This window comes from Hippoglossus hippoglossus, chromosome 24 (assembly GCF_009819705.1).
Source record: "Hippoglossus hippoglossus isolate fHipHip1 chromosome 24, fHipHip1.pri, whole genome shotgun sequence".
In the NCBI taxonomy this organism is placed as follows: Eukaryota; Metazoa; Chordata; class Actinopteri; order Pleuronectiformes; family Pleuronectidae; genus Hippoglossus; species Hippoglossus hippoglossus.
This window is the reverse complement of record NC_047174.1, coordinates 20,486,085-20,512,445: the sequence shown is the minus strand read 5'-3', so window position 1 is coordinate 20,512,445 and position 26,361 is coordinate 20,486,085. Positions and strand designations below refer to the sequence as shown.

At 38.9% G+C, this 26,361-nt stretch overlaps 2 protein-coding genes across 2 annotated transcripts; one reads left to right on the top strand and one right to left on the bottom strand.

The window, feature by feature from the left end:
* Nucleotides 1–502: 502 nt before the first annotated feature.
* On the bottom strand, nt 503–8,746 carry ginm1 (glycoprotein integral membrane 1). The gene is made up of 8 exons (XM_034580484.1): nt 8,535–8,746; nt 8,285–8,356; nt 8,093–8,192; nt 7,250–7,404; nt 6,639–6,798; nt 6,333–6,562; nt 4,456–4,619; nt 503–4,313 (listed from the first exon to the last, which is right to left on the bottom strand). Exons 1-8 carry the CDS (start codon nt 8,622–8,624, stop codon nt 4,208–4,210), a joined length of 1,077 nt encoding a protein of 358 aa, XP_034436375.1. The 5' UTR covers nt 8,625–8,746; the 3' UTR covers nt 503–4,207.
* Nucleotides 8,747–10,123: 1,377 nt separating this feature from the next.
* Nucleotides 10,124–24,530, top strand: ppil4 (peptidylprolyl isomerase (cyclophilin)-like 4). The gene is made up of 13 exons (XM_034580469.1): nt 10,124–10,241; nt 10,565–10,632; nt 11,019–11,083; nt 11,178–11,295; nt 11,648–11,790; nt 11,966–12,062; nt 13,011–13,127; nt 13,212–13,336; nt 13,499–13,565; nt 16,641–16,752; nt 17,687–17,783; nt 18,326–18,458; nt 24,054–24,530. The coding sequence occupies exons 1-13, from the start codon at nt 10,172–10,174 to the stop codon at nt 24,264–24,266; spliced, it is 1,425 nt and encodes a 474-aa protein (XP_034436360.1). The 5' UTR covers nt 10,124–10,171; the 3' UTR covers nt 24,267–24,530.
* Nucleotides 24,531–26,361: the final 1,831 nt, after the last annotated feature.

Genomic DNA, 26,361 nt, shown 5'->3' with positions numbered 1-26,361 from the left:
TTGAGCCTTGTGACAGTTGAGGATCCTGTTGTGGTTATAGTTGGAACACATGAAGCTTGGTTTATCAGCTTTATCTATCAAACTCAAGTCTTGCAACAGAAATACAAATATTTGCCTTGTCTTATAACATTTTTAAGTCCTTCACTAAATATGCAGCAATCAGATGAGCTTTAAAGACTGATCTCATGGACGGTGCTGTGTAATTTGTTTGTCCAATGGGTTTATGATAGTGACTATACAGATGTAAAATCCCCTGTTGCTTATTTTGGATGTCCAATGGGAAACTGTGTGTAAGCTGTTATCGTCATTTGAAAAGTTATAAGTTAAAGAGTCATCTTATTGGAAAAACCTTTTGGACAAAGCTCTCTCAGCTCTCTCAGCCTGCACAACCACATTTATCAGACAATAGATAAAAGTTATGGTCAAAAGGAATCAGTAGGAATTTAAGGTTTAAAAACAGAGTCCAGCTGTAGTTCACACAAGTTACACACACACAAATGTCTCAAATCAAAACACATTTGTTTTATTCTTCAACACATCTGAATCCATGCCTGACTCATTGTTTGCCTTACAGGCTGAATGTAGATGTAGCTGTCATCTACAGCACCTAATTGTTTGGAGTGTGTCATTTGGATTTCCAGGCATACACTTGAAAGAAACAGGTTGGATTGTTGTGAGTCATCATGCAGTTTCCTAGTTTTAATGTATAGCTTACTGACAGAACAGCAAGCTGCATTCACTAGCTACACATGCACCTTAATGCAGCACATCATGCATCCTGCAGCTGAACAGAACCCTGGGGAGAGACGTGTCCTGTGGCTGATACACAAGCTGATGTTTTATGAGTGCTGCTTTTTTCAAGCATGACAAAGGTTCTGGGAAAACTAAAAACCAGTTGACTTTTGAAGTAATGAAACCCACATTCACCTGCCTGGAGCCCAGCCTGGGCTCTAATAGGAGCTTTATCATCTCAGTCATTCTGACTTATCATCGATGAGTTTTACCACAAAACAAAGTAAAGAAAAATTCATGCAGGTTGTACTCGAGTTTTCATTCCCAAATTCAAAACTAAGTAACCAACCCTCTTTGCAATAATCAGGATTCTGACTACAAAGGTGTAGAACCTTCATTTAGTTTGTGCCGGTTTGTCACCAGTATCAAGGAGTTATGTTCCCCGTGTCGGATGCTGGTTTTATTTACCCGAAAAATTCAAAATTGATTACAACCAAAAAGGGTGGAGGGATGGTGGCTGGGCCTGTGAAGAACCATTACATTTTGGTGCACATGCAGATTAAGGGGCAGATCCAGGATTTGTTTTTCACTTTAACTATGTTTTCTCACAAATGCATTGTTATGGTTATGAGAACACTTCCTTCTTCTTTGGCTACTAGCCAATCATGTGTAGGATTTTCCATCCTTAGCAGAAGTATACACTCTACTGAGTGCCATTCTTGGTTCTTATCTGATGCCTTATGCTGCAGCTCAAATTGCCATGCGCTGGGAGGCACTACAAACATGAAAAATGGCTCAATAACTTGTAATGATGTGCCAGTGCTTCCAGATGAGGCCCCAAAAACACCATTTTAGAGAGACAACGCCACTGCACAACTTAAAATTTGGCTGCTATAAATCAAAAGATGTTGTAATAACTCCTAAAGGACTCACCCAATAAACTCATAATAAACCAAACTCATAGTGGGCGCCACGAACATCAAAATAATTTACCTCAAAACTTGAGCAAAATTTCATTTATGCTTTTGCTCAATCGCTGTTATATTTTCCACTTTGAATTCATTTCTTGTGCAAACACATTGATATTTTACATCAGTCAATAATACATTTAGAGTGCATAGACTATAACAACAACTTCACGTACATTCTCCATGTGTTAGCAACATGAATCAACCAAAGTAAAATCAAATAGAATCCCTCAAACAGGCACTGAGGCACTGTGAAGAATGACAATCAACATAGGAACCTCATGATTGGGTAATAGACCTCAAAGGGATGTGTTCTTCTCAGAAGTGACATTCAGATCCAGTATGAAAATGGTGTGAGAGGGACACAATCACTGATCACAAGTTACAGTGTGATGAGGTATAACCTTACTTCATCAGAGACAACATACTCAAACATGATTGTTTTAAGTATTCATCTTGTTTTCAATTAAAGGATGACAGGATAAAAAATAATTATATTTCAAATAAACTACCGGTAGTGCATTTGCTGACCTACAGATGTTTTTTTCTCAGCAATGGGGTACTAGTTAAGAGAAAACACATGTGAGATAAACATGCACAGAGCTGCTACATATAGAAACTCTTTTCAGTGAACATAAAAACTCTAAATCACTGGGTGCAGCCCCTAAAATGCTCAGTTTGTTAAAGGTCATTTGTTGAACCTACACTACTTACATCAACTCTCCTAAAACAGTGTGTGTTCTGACCTGTGTTCTCTAGCTGTTCAGTAAGAGAGAAGTTTCCTTTACATACTTGTAAAGAAAACCTTGACTAAACAGTGTCACTATGAAGCTTTTGATCTTTATAAGTGAATCAAGATTCCTCAATTGTCACAGAACAGCTAATATTCAAACTTTGAGGATATGTTCTGTTGTTTTAGTTTACATTTGAGCAAAGTAACTGCGGAATTCCTAGAGTCAATGCTGACTAGGGTCACTGCTTGTAAAAGAATATGAAATACTCCACCTGCAAAGTGTTTGAGCAAAAACATTTTAAGTCAACAAACAATAGTTTGGCCTATGGTCCAGCAGAGGGCAGTCTCTCAAAACGTGGTTGCAAAATGAGAAAATAATCATTTGTCAGTTTCTCTAAGAAATGAGAAATTCCACATCTACTTTTCTTATCTTGATAGTTGCCATGATGCTTGTCAGGGGTGAAACAACCGCTCTGTGTGTGTTGTTACTGTGACCCAACAGACATACAGCCAGGAGAGACCATCCTGAAGTTAGTCTACTATTTAATGATATTTTCCTTTAACACAGACAAATTCATCGCTATCATGAGTATGAGTATTTCTCAAATGTATTTTTGAATTGCCACACAGGCACGATCAAGCTGTATAAGCCCAGAGGATAGAGGTTCCTCATCCCAGCTCTACAATTACGACATATCGAAAAGTCACTTGCTGGCAGGCACCAGAAATGAGTGAAGCAACGTCTCTGACTATCTACCCAAAACACATAGCATTAGTGCAGTTGTATTATGCCATTGTGGGAAAATTTGATTAAAAGCTATAATGAAATCTGACCACCAGTGGATTGTGTTCACATTAAATGTAATGAAAATTGTTGTAAAATACTTTTTGGAAACGGACTTGGCAGCCTCATGGGGAGACAAACCTCTAGAAAGTCACTCTTCCCAGCCTAATAATTATTTAGTGCATAACCACCCACAAAAAATTGTTTTCAACTTCCATCTTCGTATAGAATAGATAACATGCACTAGGCTAGCTGAGTTTAAGATAACTCAAACTGAATAATAGCAATTTTGCATATTTTGCAAAATGTCTAAATATTCCTTTAAGAGCTGAGCTCAAAGCTCACAGCTGTGGATCGCGTCACATGATCTTCATAAAGAACAGGTAGTAAATGGACATTCTAATTTAGAACAATGACTACAAATTTGGTAGAATAAGCCACTTTGTTCTGGAATAATTTGGAAGTTGGAAAAGCATTGGTACTTTTGGTCATTGCTAATAAAAAGGTAACTTGTGACTGAGCTAATTAAATGTAAAGATTGAAATTGTGATTTAATATAAGCTTTTTACAAACTCTGTCTGACCAATCATACCAGCAAAGAGTTTTCTTGTGCAAATAAATCGGCTGAATGCAAAGACGCTGGGAACACAGTGAGATTCACCATATTGCAAGCTGACAAGACATTGTATCAACTTGATCCAGTACTGTAGCCCACTCACTCTCTGTTCCACTTGACCATGTGACTCAATGTGAGGGAATCACCTGGACCAGCATTAAATCAGCAGAGTGAGTTTGTCAATTTGACAGATTTAAACCACCCCCTGTTCTGTTGCCAATGTTGTTAGAGGGTAACTAAAGAGAAAAGCTGATGGTTTACAAATCTGAATATGAGCAAGACAAAACCATGCTGAAATGTAACACAAGCTGCAAAGGTTAAAGAATAAACAAGAACAAATTGAAAATAAAGGGAATGGCCAAGTCAATCCTTATTCAAGGCTTCTTCTCTTCTCCCTCTGCTTCTGTTTCTATGCTCTCCAACAGTGTGTGCTTCTCATCCTCTGGCATGAGAGTGACAGGGTTCATGTGAAAAATGTGCCTTAAAAAAAAGAGAGAGACATAAAGTTTGGTATTTTGAAGCCAATCAGGGAGATCACCTGGTGAGTGATCACATGGTTAAATACACATTCTGGATATATTCCAGTATTTGTTTGCACATAAACCCAATGAAACAAACTCACTTGTGTTCACATGTTGGGAAAAACATGTCCAGGATTTTAACTATGACCGCTGATCCGACAACGCCGATCACCACCACCCACATCACCAGGAAGAAGAGAGGCAGGGACTCGGAGCAAAAGCGCCTCAGACGCTCCCTCACTTGCTCCATCCACTGACACATGGCCTGAGGACAGAGGGGACACAGAGACGAGCATTTACTGCCACCACAAAGCTCTAATAGTTCCACACTCCTTGGTCAGGACACTGTTCCACCAGAGTGTAAATGATATGGGATAGAGGAGCGTTGTATGAATGTGTGAGTGTGTGTGAATGGGTGAATATGACTAATACGGCAAAGCACATTGAGTGGTCATTAAAACTAGAACAATACTAAATAAACGCAGCCCATTTGTCATTTAGAAAACAAACCAAAATGACTGAGAAATCATAGGTCATGAGCTGCAAGTATGGAAAATGTTTAAAAGCCGAATCCCTTCCAAACCCATTCAATTTAAAGAGCAGAATTAGTCCTGAACATGTAGTGATGGTCAGGGGTCCAGATTGGAATAAGGTGGTGAACAGCCTTGGACAGAAACAGATTCCTGATATATTGAGACTGATATATATATATTAAATTATGCAAATGTTTATCAGACTTTATGAACAATGCTTTGGTGATAAGTTTGATGTGCATTTAGAATTTCAGTGTGTGACTTCCTGACGGCCGTGGTGAAGACTGTTGGCTTTTGATGGGGAAAAATCTCTCATTTCATGATATTGTGGGGCTGACAGTGGTGGAGGAAGTACTTAAGTAAAAGTAAGTACTTGCTTGCTTTTAAATACATTTTGAAGTATTATAAGTAAAAGTACTTGCAAGATGAGGCCTATTCCCTAATACAACGGTCTACTACATTACTTTAAAAAAATCTAAAGACAATGTGAACATATAACACAGTGCATTGTAAAAATGTAGTGTGGTAGAAAGTGCAGATATTTGCTTATATATTGCTGTATAAGCCCAGAGGTTAGAGGTTCCTCATCCCTGCTCTACAATTACGACATATTGGAAAGTCCCTTACTGGCAACAACACAAGTGAGGCTGCGGGGGCACCAGAAATGAGTGAAGCAACGTCTCTGACTATCTACCAAAAACACATCGCAATAGTGCAGTTGTATTACGCCATAATGGAGAATTTGAATAAAAGCTATAATGAACTTTTGGAAACGTGACGGACTTGGCAGCCTCATGGGGAGACAAACCTCTAGAAAGTCACTCTTCCCAGCCTAATAATTATTTAGTGCATAACCACCCACAAAAGTTGTTTTATACTTCCATCTTCGTATAGAATAGATAACATGCACTAGGCTAGCTGAGTTTAAGCTAACTCAAACTGAATAATAGCAATTTGGCATATTTTGCAAAATGTCTAAATATTCCTTTAAAAGCTGAGCTTCAAAGCTCACAGCTGTGGATCGCGTCACATGATCTTCATAAAGAACAGGTAGTAAATGGACATTCTAATTTAGAACAATGACTACAAATTTGGTAGAATAAGCCACTTTGTTCTGGAATAATTTGGAAGTTGGAAAAGCATTAGTACTTTTGGTCATTGCTAATAAAAGGTAACTTGTGACTGAGCTAATTAAATGTAAAGATTGAGATTGTGATTTAATATAAGCTTTTCACAAACTCTGTCTGACCAATCACAGTGCATTGTAAAAATGTAGTTTGGTAGAAAGTGCAGATATTTGCTTATATATGTAGTGGAGTAAAAGTGACAACTACCCAAAGATAAGATTTAAGTAATGTACAGATACATAAGAAATGTACCTATATACAGTAAGAAAGTAAATGTATCTATCTATCTATCTATATATAAATAATAATTATACTTACAGAATAAGATGATATCAGCTCTTTGGGTGGAGTCTTCATCTGAATGTTATCTGGCTGGCTCGACTCTTGGTCATCGAATTTGTCATCATATCTGACGTCATACAGCAGGTCGGGGTCCATACGCAGAGGAGTCTCTGGGAGCTTCCCAGGAGCTGCAGTCTCTTCCTGGGTGGTCTCTGTGTGCTTCAGGGGGTACTGGCTGGTGGTCTGAGAGACCAGCTGATCTTCATCTGATTTTAAATTATAAAGCTTTAGTTTATCTGCATTGCAATAATTAAGACCAGAAAAGGAAACATGTTTTCATACTTTTCTGAGGATTTGGTGGATCAGTGACGACCACGTCATTTTCCCTGGGAACCCTGAAGATCTCGCTGTGACCAATTGGGTAAATATTGGTAAACTGAGCAAGCTTCTGGTAATCTGGGCTCATCAGGATCTTCACCTCACACATCTCAGGCTGCTGGACCTAAATGATTCAACCCCAAATGGTGTGAAATCATATCCACATACAACTATTACAAACAATGTTTTACACTAGATAGTTTGGGATTTGATCAGTCATGTAGAAATAGGAAAAATAACACATTGTGTCAAATGAGGGATGATGTGGGCTACTACTTTGTTTTACTGATGCAACTAACGTATCAGTAAAATGACAATATGGATCCTTCCAAACATTTAATACACACCCAGTATTCAAAGTAAAAAGTGACTTAAACTTTAGAGACCTAATTGGGATCTTTCTTATGTTTATATTTATTTACTCATTTTGCAGAAGCATTCACCCAGACCGACTTACCGCCGCGGGACAACAAAATTACACAAATGTTTTTCATACGGAACACATTGTGATAACTTAATAACTCATTAACAATAAGACGCATGAGAGAAGCATTAGATTGCAAAAAGGTGCCTACCTCTTTGCCCTCCATCTCTATCACTTCACTGAACACCTGTAGAGCCACCACCTCCTCTGAGCTGCTGTACAGCCGGTTCTGGCTCACCATCACCCGGGTGACAGTGGACACCATGTCCCCAGATTCAAACTCACTGCTTCCATTGTTGCTGTCCACTGGAGAAAAAAAATCATAAACCAGTCTATTTTCAAGCTTGGGATGTGTCTCCGACTTAAACAATTTAAAATTTTGAGGATGCGATTTCAGCCCTTACAATTAGTAAATGAATCTATCAATTAAACAGCAGAAAGTTGTCATAGAAAAATAAATGCCATTGGAAAAATAATATTGGCAACAATGACTGATTAGATATTTTATTCATATTAGATTGTATTAGATATTAGATTATTTTATATAAAAAATGACTTGCACATTTCAAAGCACTGGCAGTATATTAATATAATATGGAGAGAGGTAAGCATAATTGAATTTATGAATACTCAAAGTCAACTTTATACTGCAATATGAACAGGACATAGATGGTAATGAATTGTTGTTTCTCTCTAATCCTGGTGTAAACATATAAGTACACATAAGTACACAACATATAAGTATGCGGTCAAAAAGGCACAAAGTAGATATGAACTGCAGTGTATGATTGGTTGCAGCAAGTTAATGAGAGGTTCCCGACAACAGCCGAAAGAGCAGCACGGTGCGCTAGTGGAATGTACAGTCAGAATTGTAAAGTGTATAAGCAGGAGTATTTGATTTGTAACAGATTGCTTTGAATTAGTGGTTTTGTTGGTTAAATACTTGGATTAGACATAAGCAGTGAACGTTGACGTGATGATGAAGGAAACTCACAGAGAAGAGCCTGACAGGTGAACCTGGTGACCCCCGACAGCTCCACTGGGACGTCATTGATCAGCACCTGCTCTTCACCCACCGATATGTTGAAATTGATCTGGAAGAAACAACAGCAACAACTGCGTTTATGCCAATGGCTCAGGTTTCCTTAGTCATAGGAAACCTCAGTTTGGTTTTTTTACTGTGTACCTGCAAGTTGTTGGAATCCTGCAGCTGTGTGTCCGCCAGTGTCCCTGCTGTCACGTTAATCAAGATGGTTTCCTACAGACAGCAATCATAACAACCACAGAGCAAAAACAAAGAGAGACGTGGGGGTTAACACCACAATGTCTGCCAGTCCTCCAGCAGTGAGCTGTGACGCTATGCTAACAGCAGCCTCTTCATTAGCTCAGTGTCATGTTAGCTCATGTTAGCTCATGGTAGCCGCCTTGTTTCTCACCGTATTCAGCTGCCGGGGCGACGACTGTGTGGACACCACTGAGATAAAAACCTGAAGCACAACGCAGAGTGCTGCTCCGGACATCTTCATTCTGTGTTCACTCAACTTAGCAGCTACACGTTAGCTACAACAACAACAACACACAGCAACATACATTAAATGCGCATGCGAGTGACGTATCCAAATTGTCTTCTCGCGAGATCAAGAGCGTCGGCGTGGCGGTCAGAGATGGAAGCGCAATAATAGTGAATCGGGGAGGTCAGGTGACCTGTCTGTGGTCCCAGCACATGTAGGGGTGAGGGGGCATGAGAGGGGGGCGAGCTGGAAAAGAAAGTGTTAAAGAAAGGAAGGGTTGAAATGGAAATTACTATAGAGATGTGATAGAGAAAAAACTAGTCAGATGTGGCAAGAAAGGTGGGACAGAGAGAGGCATGTGTATTTAGAAGAGTGGTGAAGTTAAAATGGTAAGAGGTGGAAATAGGAGGGAGGAAATGCTGTTATAGGACGAGGTCAGGGCATCGTGCACTTAACAAAACCCTTAGAATGGTAGGGGACAGGGGGCAGGCTTGTGTGAGGGGCGTCAGGAAGAGGAATCAGTGGAGCATTATGAGTTGTAGCAGGTACGGGACACACACAGGGAGATAATGGTCTGTATTTATATCGAGCTTTTCTAGTCCTGCTGAAACTCAAAGTACTTTACAGTACAGCTATTGCCATTCAACCACTTTCATACAGTGCATTTGTGTGCAACACTTTCTCTATGAAAAGGGGCGACTTGGGGTTAAGCACCTTGCCCAAGGACACTTCGGCATGCGGAATGGGGAAGACTGGGATTCGAAGTGCTGACCCCCTGGTTAGAGGACGACTGCTCTACCCCCTCTAGCCCTGATTGACAAGCCCAAATGTACTCTGTGAGAAAGGCCTGTAATCCCTTATAGTGGAGCTGTGGTTTTCTGGGTCCTTGGACAGCTGTTTGCCTGTGAGGTACTAGGAGCATTTTTAAGGGATACAGGGGGTTTTCACAGGGTATGATGGTAAATAGGAATAGATGTTAGGGTGACAGTATTTTAAAGAATTTATAGTAGGAGTAGAGTGTAAAGTAGGAATGAGGATAAAGTAGGCCATATGTTATGGTGTGTGTGTTATATATATGTATATATATATATTAAAAAACGTATTGATCCACACAGAAGCTATAATCTGGATGCCAACCACGGTAAATGAAGAAGAAGAAGAAGAAGAAGAAGAAGAAGAAGAAGAAGACGTATAGATGGCAGAAAGAATGGGACAGAGGAAATAAGGGCAGATACTTTCATAGTACTCAAAAGAAAGTAGGTGAAATGAGCCACCAGAGACACCAAGGAAGATGTTATAGTATGAACAATGAGGTTTGGTCATACAGGTCTAAACAGCACCTTTAAGATAATGACCAGGCAGATGTGACAGTTTGAATCAGCAGGAAACAGTGGAGCATATATTCTTAGTCTGTCTATAATACCAGAGACAGACACTTAAAAAGTCTATGGCTCTAACACTGAATTTATATATAGCCAACCTGGCTCACACTCCTTTCCAGGCGGTGGCGGTAATGCACCGTTAAGTTGTTTGCCATTAGTTCATTAGAAGAAGACGTCAGCATGGCGGTGCTCCTTGAAACGACACTGGGCGATATAGTAATAGATTTGTTTACAGAAGAAAGGCCTAAAAGTAAGAAAACCAAGACACTTCTACATAATGAGAGCTAACGCCGTGTACTGGCCGTTTGTGGAATAAACTAGCAAGATGCATTTTCATGATTATCGCAGAATAACGAAGTGCTAGCAAAGGCTGTTAGCTTGTTTGCTTCCTTTCATTTGCGTATTTAACAGTAGCTAACAGTTAATTCACCAACAGCAACAACGGTGGAATGAACCAAAACAAATTCTTTATTTCGTAAAGCTAAATAGACGTATTTTGTTATTAATTTGTTATTATTTGGTCAGATGTGATGACTCGGTTTATCTTTAGCCTCTGTGCTCTTCTTCCTGCAGCTTCACTAAACTTCCTGAAATTATGCAAAATAAAATACTACAACTACTGCCTATTCCACAATGTTCAGGTAAGACTTAAGTTTTTGCGGCGCTGTGAATTAATCTTGTTGCTGTTATCCGTTCAGACATGTCCCACACTCGTGTTGACTGGCCTGAGGGTGGCGCTATGGTCACAGATGAGATTTTGATTTGATTTATACATGGATAAAAAAAAAACAACAACTCTAACTTTGGTTGACTTTGAAGTCAGCTGGTGAATATTTCAATATTGTTTATTGCGTTGTTCATCATCTCTTCATGCAGTCATATTGTAACCAAATTCCTAAATTTACAAAAAAAAATCTTTACTGTCCTATTAAAAATTGTGGTAAACATACACTGCATTACCTGATTTGTCCAAAGTTTGTTAGACATGCTTCAATAATGTGTAACAATGTGTCTGCCTCGTCCACAGAGAGACTTCATTGTGCAGACAGGGGATCCCACTGGTACTGGCCGTGGTGGAGAATCGGTCTATAGGTCAGTCATCAGCATACCTACTGAACTTTTTATTCTTTTATTTATTTTTTTGGACACCCGAGTTGAACCGATTTTCTCTTTTGTTTGTGGTTAGCAAACTGTTTGGGGACCAAGCCTCCTTTTTCGATGTGGAGAAAGCACCACGCATCAAACACAAAAAGAGGGGGACTATATCCATGGTGAACAATGGAAACAATCAGCATGGTTCTCAGGTGACAAGCATGTTATTTTCCCTACAGTTGCCAAAAGACTCCAGATTAGACACAACAGGGAACGAGAAACTAAGAGAAAAATAACTTGTGTATCATGAATATTTAGAATATTCTGATATAAAGAAACTCTAGATTGTTATTTTAAATTGAAGTCCTGGGTATGTCCATGATTAAAATGTCTTTACATCGATAATGTTTTACTGTCACATTAAAATTATATCAAAACCTTAAACTCAGATTCATGTATCAGATCTTGGTGTGATTTTATGCCAAGTGGTCTACTGTGTGTTTTCACCTGTTTTTATAGATGTGATACACGGTGTACTTTATCTGTTGATGTTTTTGTCCTTAGTTTCTTATTACCACTGGTGAGAACCTGGACTACTTGGATGGAGTCCATACTGTGTTTGGGGAAGTCACAGAAGGCTTGGATGTCTTGACCAAAATCAATGAGACCTTTGTTGACAAGGACTTTGTCCCATTTCAGGATATCAGGTGAGGTGGATCTATTGTGTATTTAGTATATGGCACTTGTGTTGTGAAGGTCAGAGGTTTTATTCCAACAATAACAAAAATCAACAGAAATGTATTTTCTTGTAGTTTCTCATAAAAAAAAAAACAACGACAGAGCATTAGGTATTAAAGTGATGGGGAAATATCTTTTCATCAGGATAAACCACACAGTGGTACTGGAAGACCCATTCGATGATCCTCCTGACCTGCCAGTCCCTGACCGCTCACCTGAGCCCACCAGAGAGCAGCTAGATGTGAGTACACTGCCACTGTTTGGTCACTTCATATCCAGATAACTCCCAGCCACCTAAATGTGTCCTTGGGTTGGCAGTTGTTAAATTGTAGCAGCAGCTTTGTCATGTGTTGTGTCTCGGGCTAAAGCCTTATTGCGGTGTCTGAGTCTGGGGTTTGTTTTTCCCATCTCCACTGGACTTTAGTGTCTCTCATCCATAGACTCGCTCTGTACCGTTTGATATATTTCATGTTTAGGTGCTAAAAGGGTTAGTGGTGTTTTGAGTCTGTTGTGTGTCATTTTTCGTATCTGTGTCTGGCTTGGTCCGTGCGATAGAAGTAGGTCCTCTTTTAGAAATGTGCTTCTTGTTTTGTCTTGGCTGGTCTTAGTCCTTCTCTTGTGTCATGTTCACTCTCCTCCATGTTTGTTTGTGTCGCCTGGCACAAATTCCCTGCGTCTGTGTTGTGTGAATGAACACAAAGCATCATCCAAATGAGGAAAAATATGATATAAGGGGATTTTGGTCACAAAATAAATATATACAATATTTGACGACTGACATTTGTCTACCATCACATGATATACAGATATATCAAACTGCCCTGTATAAAGTGTGTATTCTGGTGTTGCGTTGGGTACCTGTGTGAAATCTGATTAATGTCCTCAAGTGATGTCACTTGAGTAAGCATTGGTTTGGGCTGAAGACTACAAGTGTGAAAATAAAAGTAACCTAGTTTCGGTTACATTAGCTGCCACTTCATCATAATCATCAGTCTCCAACCCTGCAGTCAGTAGTCAAGCTACATGGATCTGAAGGTTTCTGCATGTCAATATAAAGCAACTAACTACCTCAGGTTACCTAATAGTACATATTCAGTCCAAATCAGCCGTAAACATACTCAGAAAATCTTAAAAGGATAAATAAAAAAGAAGGAAAAATGTGTATGATTACTGTAAATATTCTTTGCAGAGTGGCAGAATTGGAGCTGACGAAGTGATCGACGATACAGAAGGGAAAGCGGCCGAAGAGCTTGAGGAGAGGCTGAAGGAGAATGAGGCCAAGACTCAGGCCATCCTGCTGGAGATGGTGAGAAGAATAAATCAGTTCCTAGCTTTCTGCTAAAGATACCACGAGTCTTTTCTAGACAATTCTTACTCACATTTCTTCCAGGTGGGTGACCTCCCTGACGCAAACGTGAAACCTCCAGAGAATGTGCTGTTTGTGTGCAAACTGAACCCGGTGACCACCGATGAGGACCTGGAAATCATTTTCTCACGCTTTGGGGTCATAAAAAGGTGACACTAACCTTTAAGTCTGACATAATGGTAGACTGTCTTCATATAAGACTGGTAATTTCATAGATATAAGTTTATATGGAAATGTTATATGTGCTGCATTTGGCTTTAGTTCTGTATTATATTCACAACAAACCTTTTTTATGACACTGTTCTGTGTAGCTGTGAGATCATCAGAGACTGGAAATCTGGAGATTCCCTCTGTTACGCTTTCATTGAGTTTGACACGGTAAGCATTTTTAATATAATATCTGAGTGAAGTGTGTACAGTGCATTCAGAAAGTTTTCAGACCCCTTTTACTTGTTTAATATAACATTTTTGAAATATCCCATAATGACAATTTATTATTAAGAAAGTAAAGTATGCAGACACTTTGCTTTGACTCTTGATAACCACTGAGATGTTTCTATAACTTGATACTCTCTGAATGTACTGTTTTTGTATGTGCTGCACGTCTATGTAAAGTATGTCGGGATGTGTTTACAGTTTAAAGGAACACTTTCTGGGAAATGCGCTCACTCGCATTCTTTCTGAGAGTGAGCTTATGTCAATCATGTGTCTCTGCCGACAGTTCAGGGCTGTTGTCAGAATAAAGGTAGCCTAGCTTAGCATGAAGATTGTTCAGACTGAAATTCAGCCTGTGTTAAAACCATGCAAGAGACTTGTTTTGTTTAAGGTACCAATGAGTTCTGAAATAGAATCCAAGAAGCCCAGATCGATGAATTAGAGGGCTTCTGACAAACCAAACATTTCACAGTTCTATGGTAGACAAAACACCAATCATGTTACAAAGTAACCCACTAGGAATGTGTGCTTACATTTAAATTTAAAAGATATTTATTTTTAAAGCTATTTTTTTTAAAGCATATGTTTTAACCCTGAAAACGGACATGTGCAGTTACGATCAAGTTAAAATCGATCTAAAATTAAAACCATAATAATTAGAGCATTCATTCTGTTTACAGCAGAAAGCCAAGGTCTGCTTCTTTCATTTCATCACATTGTACGCTTGTGACGATGTCATTAGGTTTAGTTACATGCGGTGAAATGCTGATAATGCGAGGTGGTGCCAAAGAGTGGGTGTACAGGAGTAGAGAGGAATGTTCATATCGCACACACTAAAAATAAACATATTTCAAACAACTTATGGGAAGTTAATAAATATTTTTGATAAATCTGTTGGCCAATATGTCTAATGTATTTATTAAGCTTAAGTGAAGAAACGCTTTTTGTATAATTTCAGTACTTTCCTCATTGATTATGATTTATTGACTTAACCATAACCCTTTTAGCTCAGGTTTTACAGATTTTTAGAGATGTAAAGCATTTGAAGATATTTCAAGAAATTACATCAAAATAAGCAAAAATACCAGGTGGACAACATAGTACAATTTTTAAAGAACATTTGTTACAACAAACAAAAAGTAAATCATCAGTATGAAAAAGTGAGGAAAACATATCTCGAATCCTCAATGGAGAGAAGCAAACACTGAAGAAATGTGCTCCCTGGACTAGTTTTGATTTTGTTCACGTAAACTATGAAAATTGATGTCAATTATACGTATATATTTTAAGACTGAGATGAGATGGGACTGACATCATAAAAAATGTGTGAAAGTATCATCATGCAATATTGTTGACAGAAAAAGACTATTTAAAAATATCTAAACTTTGCCCAACACTTGACATAATCTTGTTCTCTGATTGACTGATTTTCCTGCTAATTCAAATCACCCTTTGGTTAAACACGTTATTCAAGTTAAAGCACACAACTTTTTTATCATAAACATTTCAGCTCTTGTTGATTTTGAATAGCTCTCTGACAGTAACTTACTTTTTACTGAATGTAATGTATAACATTCTTTTCATAGTTTCATTTGAAATTGAAATATTGACTTTTAAAATGAATCTTAAAGGAGAAAATATGATTGCGGAAGTCTAATGGGTCAAGAAATGTACACCTGACATAAAACACTAAAGCTTCCAGAAAAGGGTCGTCTTTTTTAATGCCGGGGTCAATCAGTCAATATGTTGACAGTTGTGAAGAAATGCACAGCTCCACTAAGTCCGCTTACAGCGTTCATTTGGGTCTTTTCATACATGTTTGTTTTTTACAGTTTTTACCGGCTCTGTCAGTAATTTACTGCTCCTCTCTGTGTCTCTATCATCCGCAGTGCGCCCTGCATTTACCGCAACTACTTTCTCTCAGGTTCTGGGAATCTCATTAATAAGCCTCACAATTATTTTATATAATCAACCACTCCTAGTGATTAATTTGACCGGGGCAAATGGGATCATTAGAAATTTCCACATAGAATGTACTCAGCGGGAGGAGAAGGCGGCACAAGATTGGACTCTATTCTCTTCCGATAATGATTCATTGGAAAAACCCTTCGATGATCTGAATATCTTTAATTTATTATCTAGGGCAGAAGGGCTGTTATCACATGGAGTCATTATGATAGAGAAGCAGAAGTTACATAGATATATTTATGATGACGCTGTCCATCATGGAAGTAAAACATAAGAATGGTGGGTGTGTTAGATCAAAGTCTTTGTTCAACTTCCCTGTGGTAATCTTATGAATTGACCCGTTTACTTTACAATGAGGAAGTCCATGTGCAGTATTAGTTCAGCCAGTGGTTTGAAGTGGACCAGGTTATTTAAGTCCTGTGAAGACCTTCATGAACTACATTCAAAAGAGGCAACCCCCTGAAATGAGGTTAAACCATACTATCAATCTGTGTCCTCCAGTCAATGAGTTCCAAGAAACCTTTGCATGGAGCTCCCTTTTATTTGGATTTTTTCTCATTTCCGACTTTGCAAATGTTGACTTTGGGAAGAAGTTCATGAGAAAGTTAGTTTGTAAAATGACTGGTTTTAATCGTGAGTTTTTTTTTCCAGTCAGTCATTCAGTTTTAAGTGTATTGACTGCATGATGTTCATCTTTGCTTGTACATAAAGTTATGTAATGTAGAAATTTGAGCTGCAGTGATATGTCAGTTCTTTGATAGCTGATCCACAGACAAAAGTAGTAGTCTGTAGTACTTTAGTCCTTTTCTCAAGAAAAAGGTGCTCTGGGCACATTCTGCTCGTTTCTGAATCTCTTTGGTTTTAGGCTGCATAAGGGAAGACATCATCTTAGACTACTGGACAGCTTGATTGAAGTTTTACAATTTAACTAAGAAAATAATCTGTGGTTTTATCAGTGATAGTTACAGTTCTTGTGAAAATAACTAACAGTGGTAATCAATGTACTGCCTTACATTAACTTCTATCACACTTTGCTTTCTGTCTCCACAGCAAGAGGAATGTGAAAAGGCCTATTTCAAAATGGACAACGTGCTCATTGATGATCGACGCATTCACGTGGACTTCAGCCAGTCAGTCTCAAAGATCAAATGGAAAGGGAAAGGTACTCGCGCTGAAGCCTTTGTGTTTTACTTTGTTTAAATAGTTCTTTATGTTCTAATGGGTCACTGTAGGGCCTGGGTATCACCATTCATTTCCCAAATAGATAAATGTCTCAAGGTCCCAATTCAGTTAGATTTACAATTCAATGTAGATTTGCTTCTTAGAATGGACAGAGCAGTTTCATTCGTGTACATTTTATTTAACATGACTAACAAGTGCTTTCATTTTTATTAATATTTTTTATTTGAATAACTGACGGCACCAGGAAGAAACAAGAGAACTAAGAATGTCATTGCATTGTTAACTTGTTTATGTCTGCATATGACAATAAAGCATTTGAACCATGAACCTTTGAGAAGGTGCAGAGACAGTGTTTTCTAGATCAAGTCGACTTTCCTGAATAGTTAAACTAATCTTGTAAATTTACTATCTATACATTCAGAATCAGTGTATTATAAAGATTCCCTAACCAAGCTTTTGTAAAATCAACTACCTTGTTTCGGAAACACACTATGCACTCTACTCAAAAGCATTTCACATCTGCACGGATGAGTTAGGATTGTCACTTCACGATTGTCGTTTGTGTGTTAGTAAAACATGTTGTGACTCTTCCACATCTGTCTTAAAGCTTAGTGTCTCATGTGGCAAGATCTTGTCGCATGAGAATAATGGCCAAGTGAGATTAAAGAGATTAAAGTTTCATGCTTCCATGTGAACTGGCCAAAGACAGTAACAGGCAAATATTAACGACAATAATATTGGATCGGTGTCGTTGATTTTGAATAAACATCAGTTTTTTTAAAATAAAGATCAATTTGAATTAGTAAATCAATTTTTTCAAATCCATATAGTACATTTATTTAATGTTACTGTCCTACTCATCTTCAACTTTTACATTCAGAGAGATTTTACAGTCACAACCTTCTGTTTCCTAGGTGGGAAGTATACTAAAGATGACTTCAAAGCCTATGAGAAGGATGTGGAGAACAAATCCAAACTGGCTCTCAAGGATCAAGTGAAGCCTAAACAAGAGTATCCTTGTGTGTAACAGGCTGGGAGTTCATTTCCAGGTTTTACCACTTCATGTCATCCCAACCATATCATTCGGGAGTATTTAACTATAGAGCCGTTTTATGTAGCCGAGGGGTCAGAAAAAATCTGATATATCTGTCTGGAGCTGCAAAAAGGTAGCAGCCTGTTATTCTAAATAAGCCTCCGTTTTTTCATTCATTTATTTATTAAATTGTTTATATTTTCGAGAATAGCTGCTCAGACCAACAATTCTGTCGTGACCTCATTATCTTCTGACCTGCCATGGAACTAGCAGCAGTAATGGAGTTTACAGATCGACCTTTACTCTGCTCTGCTTCTCTTACTCGGCAAATGCATTGTGCTTGTTGTGGAAAAGTCTTTGAACTTTTGAACACCGCTGATCAAACTTTCCCGTTTGTCAGCAGTAGTGGAGGTTCATGCAAACATATCTGTCCACATGGATGGGAGATGTTTAAAAAATAAAACCCCTCACCATTGATGTTCAAATTTTTCCTGGAGTTTTCCATAATTTTTTCCAATAGTTCCAAGTATGATCTGCTAATAGAGGAGGACCAGGAGGCGACGAGCCATTGGCCCTCAGAGAAGAAGCACAAGGAAAAGAGGCACCATCATCATTCTGGTGATGAGGACAGCAGGAAGACCAAAAAGCATAAGGTATCTTTTCTGTACATCTCCACTTTCAGACACGTATTTTATTCTTATATTCTGACTTTGGTACTAAAGGATAGAGTAACTATACTCTTTATGGCTCCACACCAGCGACAGCCAGTGGCTAGAGCAGGGGTGGGCAAACTTTTTGACTCATGGGCCACAATGGGTTCTAAAATTTGACAGAGGGGCCGGGCCAGGAACAGATGGATTGAGTGTTTGTGTGAACTAATATAAATGACATGTAAAAATCATTACATGAAAGGATTTGGCCTTTAACAGGTAGCAAAGCATTTATTTGCAAGGCAATTTAACAAATTGCAGGAACATGAACAATGCAAAAAAATGTCGTAACGTGACTGATCAAACATCATGAAAACATCTGAGGCCTGCGCCCAAACCAGTTACCTCACTTGAACTTCTTTATTATCTACATTAACAGGTTAGAGCAGCCACGCAGGCTGTGTGTCGGAGATTTGGCTCCAACCTCGCTGCAGCAACACATCCTCACTTTCAGTTTCAGTGGGAACAGTGTTGTTGATCTCCCATTTTTGCCAGTGCATCCAAGTCTGGAGTTATTTTGGTTGTGGCAATTCTCAGGATAGATCTGAAGTAGATCTGATCCGTTAACTTTGATCTGTGACGGGCTTTGTTGGCGTTCATGACGCTGAATGTCTGCTCACACGCATAAGTCGAGCCAAACAAAGTCAGCATCTTCTGTGCAGTCCTCCGGAGGTTTGGAAACGTGGCTCTGTTAAATAGACTCGACGCCGAAACCATCGGTGCAGGGCGCGAGGCTGCGCTTCCGCGTCCTGTGTGAACCCGGCGTTACAACGGGTACAACAACAAGCGGAGAAAGCAGAATCGCGGGCTGACCAGCGCGGAGAAATGAACTTACATGTTCACTGATTAACTGAAAAGATTTTGGTGGTCAAAAGGCACGGTCATGGTAACCTCACAAAACATGTTTTTGGTCTCTTGTATGTAATATCTCAGGGCCTTGAGGGAATTCCTTCAACTTTTGATCAGTTGTTACTTGGAGTCAAAGATGAACTTATTAGATAAATGAATTTGGAAAACAAAGCTATGTAGATGGAAACCGCACTGGTTGGTGGAGGCATACTTCTGCTTTTGCAGACTACTACTACTTAATCTCATCAGAGTTGGTGGGAGATGTTGGTGATAAACTTTATAGTAACTTAAATAATCAGGTGAAATTGTGAACAGTTTCACTTAAGTTTATGGTTAGTATGTTTATATGGAGCAAATTTTATTCTGTTTGGGCTTTTAAAGTGATTGTAATTAGAATATAAGGCACCATGAACATATGCACTCTGTCAGTTTATCGGATACACCAAAAACTAAAAAATGTGATCTCTGCAACAGAATTTATACGTTATGTCTTTCTTCTTCCTGCTGCCCCACCCCTCACCTCTACGCTACGGAGATTTCTGTGTTGTTTATAAATGCGTCTGAGCGGAATGTTCATATGTGAAAGGTAAACTCTGGGAAAAGTCCAGACCCAATTGGGTGGACAGTCTCCTGTCTGAAAACAGCATCATTTAAATGGTGTGACATTAAGGAAACAACAGTTTAACACAATACAATTCAACAGCACAACAGACTGCATCATAAAGATGAATCAACACCTCTGCATTTAGTGAACATTTTGTATTACAGAAATGCTATATTACATTGTATTCATTTAAGCTTGGTCTACCTAATTAGCTGTCAACTGTGTGTGTCAATATAAATAGGCTATTGACAATGCAAAGAATGGTATAAGAACGCTTTATCAGCATCTCGTTCAAAAGTTGTCAAGTCAACTTCTGGAGCTTTCAGCTCCAGATCTGAGCATCAGAATCAGCAAATATGAGGTTAATTATAAGTTTTTTCATGTGTTACCCTGTGGCCTAAGGACACGTTGCTGAATGTAGTCTGAGCGATCGGATCTCAATTTGAAAGCCTTCCATTTATCATATAGTATTATTTATTTAACTATATTAACAACATTTTATAAAATCAAGGAATGAGAAAGTATCATGAATTCAATTGACAACTCTTCATAATTGGCCGGGCAACAGCTGCTTAACTTTAGCTTAACTTTCCTGTGGAATCAATAAAATACTGCACATGTGCAACTCTCCACAGAGATGAGAAGAGAAGCAAGAGGCCTCACTCGTTAGCTATTACCACAATCAGCTCCGGGGGGGAAAAGGAAACAGTAGTCATCAAATAACTTCCTAGGTTAGAATACAAATGTATTTACTGAAACAAATGACGAGTGAGCCATCTCAATTACTTCATGAGTGACCGCTGTTTGTTTTGCCTCATCTGATTGGCTCCTCTGTTTGATGTTTATAGAAATCCCCGATCAGAGAAATTAGAGGGACTATCGGCCCATACCAACGGGTGGCCGATCAATCGCAGCAGCCTTAGTTCTGTCTCTACTGAAACCAGAATGCTTCTCTCACAGTGACAGAGTCTAAATGTTGTGTTGGGCACTAAGGATTTAGTAATGGAGTCAACATGTTGAGTGGTATCACATGCTTTTGTCTCTATTGATAGTTGTCTGAAATGTGCTTTTGTTTGAGTCACCCTGAGAAGGTTGTTAGGTTTTTAAAGGTTAAGTATTACACAAAGGCCTCCAGTCTCTTTACTATAGTTGAGTCATCAACCTGTCAGTTACACATCAAAGCCAACGCCTAGGGTGGAGCCATATTCCGGTCCTCCCCATGTGATGAAACCATTTACTCAACAACTGAGCATTGGAAACAGGAAATAAAAATAAGATTAAGAAAAACAAGGAAGCAATAAAAACTTCTCACCAATGTCTGATAAATGTATCTACACATAAATTCATGATTTTAACTTTTACTAAGGCATGATTTAACTAAAATAGCTCTTTAAAAAGAGCTTTTCTGCTAAAGCAGATTCTGTGAACATGTGAACATGAGAACACAATCTCATGTCCCCCAAGTTCTGCTAGAGAAGTAGTCGGAATGACGATAAATATATTGAATATAAAAAGGTCTACATTCATTCAACTCTTTTGTTTTGTATTTTATCGGAGTAAACATCTGTTACCATCTCAGAAAACAATCATAGTTCAATTCCTAATCCTGTCACATACAAGGCACACAAATTCCAAAACATAAAACAAACTAAAAATGTCAATATATATATAAATTATCAGTTCAATTATCAATTTAGATTGCATGTGTGTCTGTGTATTTTGGGCTGTCTTACTTTAATTGATTCATAATTTATTTTCTCACAGGCTTGTTTGTTCGCAGTTGAATTTGAAAATAGTGCTTCATTTTCTGTCTTCATAGTTCGTTTACCAACAAATGCACTATGAAGCTGGAATAGCAAGTGTCAAGGTAACTTCAGCTTTAAATCTGGGTTTTCAGTTGGACAAAGCTAGTTCACTTCTGATGAATTCTTCAATTGGTACAGAATTCCTGTCAGTGTTGATGACTCTTATTCTGTCAGTGCAGCTCAGAACAAGAGAGAAAATAAAAACTAAATCCTTAAACGGTTCAGTAGTTCCCATGATTAGAAACTAACATTTCACTGAGACAAGCTTGTCACACATGAGCTACTTTTCTCCTCTCTGCAGAAAGTCTGACATCACTCTTTTTGTCTGCATCATCAAACACAAATTCAAACTTCTGATGAAATGATAAATGTAATAAAATTACCGTGTGAAATGCAAATGATGTGATCATCATTTGCATTTCACTTTTTTCAACTTTGTCTGCCACTAAAACCACCTTAATTGGCAAGTATCAGCATTTTTCTCATAATTTATTAAGAATTTTATTCATGTTTCTGAGGATGTTACTTATAATGAACAACTCTTCCAAATTAACATTATCCAGGACGGACCAATGTTAGGTTCAGTGTTACCAGATAATGAAAAGGTATCAGTCTGTTTTACATTGTCTGTTTATACAAGTCAGCCTTGCTTTCAGCTCAATGTGGTTTAAGTTGGCATTCGAGACAATTCAGTTATACAAACTCAGAAGTAATGGTGGTGGACCAGGATCGAGGTGGCAGCTGATGGTGGATCCTGGTGGAGGCAGTGGATAATGACTGTGGACTATAGTGGCATCCGATCTTGATGGTGGATCATGATCGTGGTGGCTGCTGACCATGGACTATGATTACAACAAGACTGCTTGATATATAATATTTCTCCTCAGATACTCGACCATTACTGACAATAATCCATCAATTCATTGACCTTTCATTATGCTACAAAGTGTTTATTCTTATCAATGCTGCAAATACCCTTATCTTTCTGATGTTCTCCTTTACACGTGGCATCTATTGCACTTCTGTGCGTCCTGGGAGAGGGATCCCTCACATGTGGCTCTCTCTGAGGTTTCTACGTTCTTTTTACTCTGTTAAAAGGGTTTTTAGTAGTTTTTCCTTACTCTTGTTGAGGGTTAAGGGCAGAAGATGTCACACCTTGTTAAAGCCCTATGAGACAAACTGTGATTTGTTAATATGGGCTATATAAATACAATTTTATTGATTGATTGAAGTACTTAAGAATCTCATGACAGGGTTGTAAAAAAATACCATAAAATAATGGACTAACATGCTAACAGGTGCTACTTTATGCCTGTCAGGTCATGGTCAGACTGAACACAATATGTACGTAGCTATTACGTGTGGCTACTGACAAACATCCTGGTGAATGTCGTAGTTTCTCTGGTGAATGGACAAACAAGTCGTTTTTGCTGAAGTAAAAGACAAGCCTGTCTGTGTAGTTTGGGAGGACATGGTTGCAGTCATCAAAAAGGTCAATCTCAAGCTCATTACAGCCAGAAACATGCATGAAGGATAAGGTCAATGCTCTTCAGCAGAATTCGGGTGCCCAAAAGCAGCTTTCACAAGAACACATTCTGCTCAAAAGAATTAAGGGAACACTTAATCGTCACAGTTTAACACCAAGTCAGTTAAACGTCAAGGACATCAATCTGTCCATTTAGGAAGCACAAGTGGGCCCTGGGCTCCTCCTGGTGCAGGACAACGCCCGGCCTCATGTGGCCGGAGTGTGTAGGCAGTTCCTGGATGACAAAGGCATTGAGGCCATTGACTCACATTCCCCTGAACTAAATCCAATTGAGCACCTATGGGACATTATGTATCATGTATCCAACGATTTAAGTGTCCCCTATTTTTTTTGTTTTGTTTATCAGTGTAGTAACTCAACTAGTAGAGCAGGTACATGTTCTGGTCTTGACCACAGCAGCTTGGGTCCTTTGCTGTATATCATCCCCTCACACACTCTCTCACCTGCCTTTCCTGTCTTTTCTCCAACATCTTCATCAGAAAAATTATTGATAGAGGAAGGAATTACAAAAAGAGGACTGTATTAGCCTACACTGAGTCCAAACAAAGGTAAATAGTATAGGTTTGGATTCAACCTTGCTTTTCTTTACAGATAGATTTCTTTGTTGACAGAGGCAGGATGCTCTCTTGACATCTTCATCAGTGTCTTCTACGTGTATGACTCCGTTTTTTTCTCCAGAGTTAAATGCATGTCTGAAAGCAGCAAAAGTCACACGCTCATGTCTTCTCTTACATGTCCAGGACAATGAGAAGAGCCAGCGAGACAGAAAAACAGGCCGCCAGCATTCTCGCTCCCGCTCCCGCTCCAGAGACAGGGACAACAAACACAGCAAGTCCCGGGGCAAACATGGGAAGGAGGGACACAGCAAAGGCCACAGCTACAAGGAAAGGAGCTGCAGCCGCTCCCCGAAGAAGTCCAAGGATAAAGAAAGGAGTAGATACAGATGAAGGAGGGTAGAGAAGAACAGAGGGTCACCTTAATCTTACTGAATATCGTTGTGGCAGAGAAGAGTGGAACTGTATTCAGCATGAATAATATGGCATCTAAATGTTCTCGGGTCTAAACCACAGACTTCCTTCAAAATAACTTTACCGTGACTTTAATGATAAAGATCAGATGATTATCACGTCCTTGTCACATTGTGTTGAAGAACAAAAATGTTTTGAGAAACTTTTTTTATGCGTATATTAAAATTTTTCCATAAACTGACAGTTGCTGTGTAATTTTTATCATGCCTGTATTTTATTTGAATAACGTGACAGACTTCCCCATCTGAATGTTACTTACTTCCTCCTCTGAAACGCCGCCCAGTTTAGAACAAAGACGGCAGATGATTAATGTTGCACCTTTGACTTGTTTGTTTTTAAAAGGTGGGTGTTTATAGTGTGGGTATGGAAAACTGCTTGATGGAGAATGTCTCAGACGCAGCGCTGTGTAAATTCACTGGTGTCTCCCTCCACCCACCTCATAGAGCGGTGTGATGGGGATACACTGTCTCAAAGTGTCAGAGCTCATAAGGCAAATGCAGCGATGTTCTTAGGTGTGATGGGATAAGATAAATACGGTGCTGATGAGAGAATAATTACTAAATGTACCTGTCACTCTGTCAGTCCATGTGATAGTCACAGGGAGTTGTGTATAACATGAAGCATGAAGGACATCTACAACTTGTATGTAGGAGTTGTTGAGAGGCTCGGATGTTATAAATGATAACTGAGAACACTCGGAAGAAGGAAGAAGATGCGTTTTTATATGGGATGTTTATTAGAAAAATTGAATGTAACAAACATTTAAACTTGTATAAAGAAAGTAAGTGGTTCACTTTAAAATATTTCAAGACAATGATGTAATTATACATCTAAAGATGTAATTATACTCTAGCAGACATCAGACAAAGTGATAACAGTCCATAATAGCTATTACCTGATTGAGGCATTACAGGTCTGTAGATACAATAATTCACTTAAATTCTCACTTGTATCAGCAGATTTAACCTCAAGCATACACATACACATCCACAGTCCCTGGATTGAATTTGTCATTTTTCAGAAAGTCACAACACAATGTTGTGAATTTCCCCACTATACATAGTTGTTTTGTGGGTGGAGGGGGTTTAATGGAAAGAGGTCTTCCAGAGTGAGGCTGAATGAACCGTGTTAGAAGTGAAAGGTCAGGCAGGGCTGAGGGGAAAGGAAAGGGTTGTACAGCTTCACTCCCACAGGTGCAGGCTCTGGTGGAGACTTCCCCAGCCTCCACCTACATTGGGTGTGCTCCTCTCAACCTTAAAGTCACAGAGCACAAAGCACCACACCCAGGTGAGGCCCGGCTGCCTCTGGATGAAACGCTAAGATTGGCATGAAGTCGTGTTTGTCAAGGATTTGTTTAATTGACCCAAGCCTGAGGTGTTTCACACGTCCCTCGACTCGTCATCAGATCGTGTCAGTGTCAGCATTCCTCTCCACTGTTTTGCTCTCTTACCCATGTCATTGGCATGTTGACCTAAGGAAAGCAGGAGCTGTCACACACTCCTGTTAGTCCAAATTCCGGACATAGATTAGCCTCAAGCACACATACCTTCAGTCATACATTCACTGATAGCTGCTCATATGTAGGACTCAAACATGTGCTGTGTTTTCTCTCCCGTTCTCATTGGAGGGTTGTAATTCTATGACATCATTTGTTTCTGGTGTCTGGTCTTCTATATGAGGGAGTGACAAAGAGAACATGTTGACATACATTTCACAGCATATGCCTTACGTTTACTAGATAAAGAAAAATGACACGTATGTTTGCACCTTTTTTTATGGGAAACACAAAAACTGTTGTATTTAAACTCTGTCACACTGATAATAATAATAGTGATACTTAAGATGTAATGATGTTATTTATTGTAACAGCAAACATTGATTGCAGCACCAGCTCATAATGATCATAACAATAATTATGGATGGAACCTGTAGCATGAGGACAAACAGAAAAAACATTAAGTCAGACATGTAGTAATGGGATAAAGCCAGCCATTGTTAAGATATATGATAACGG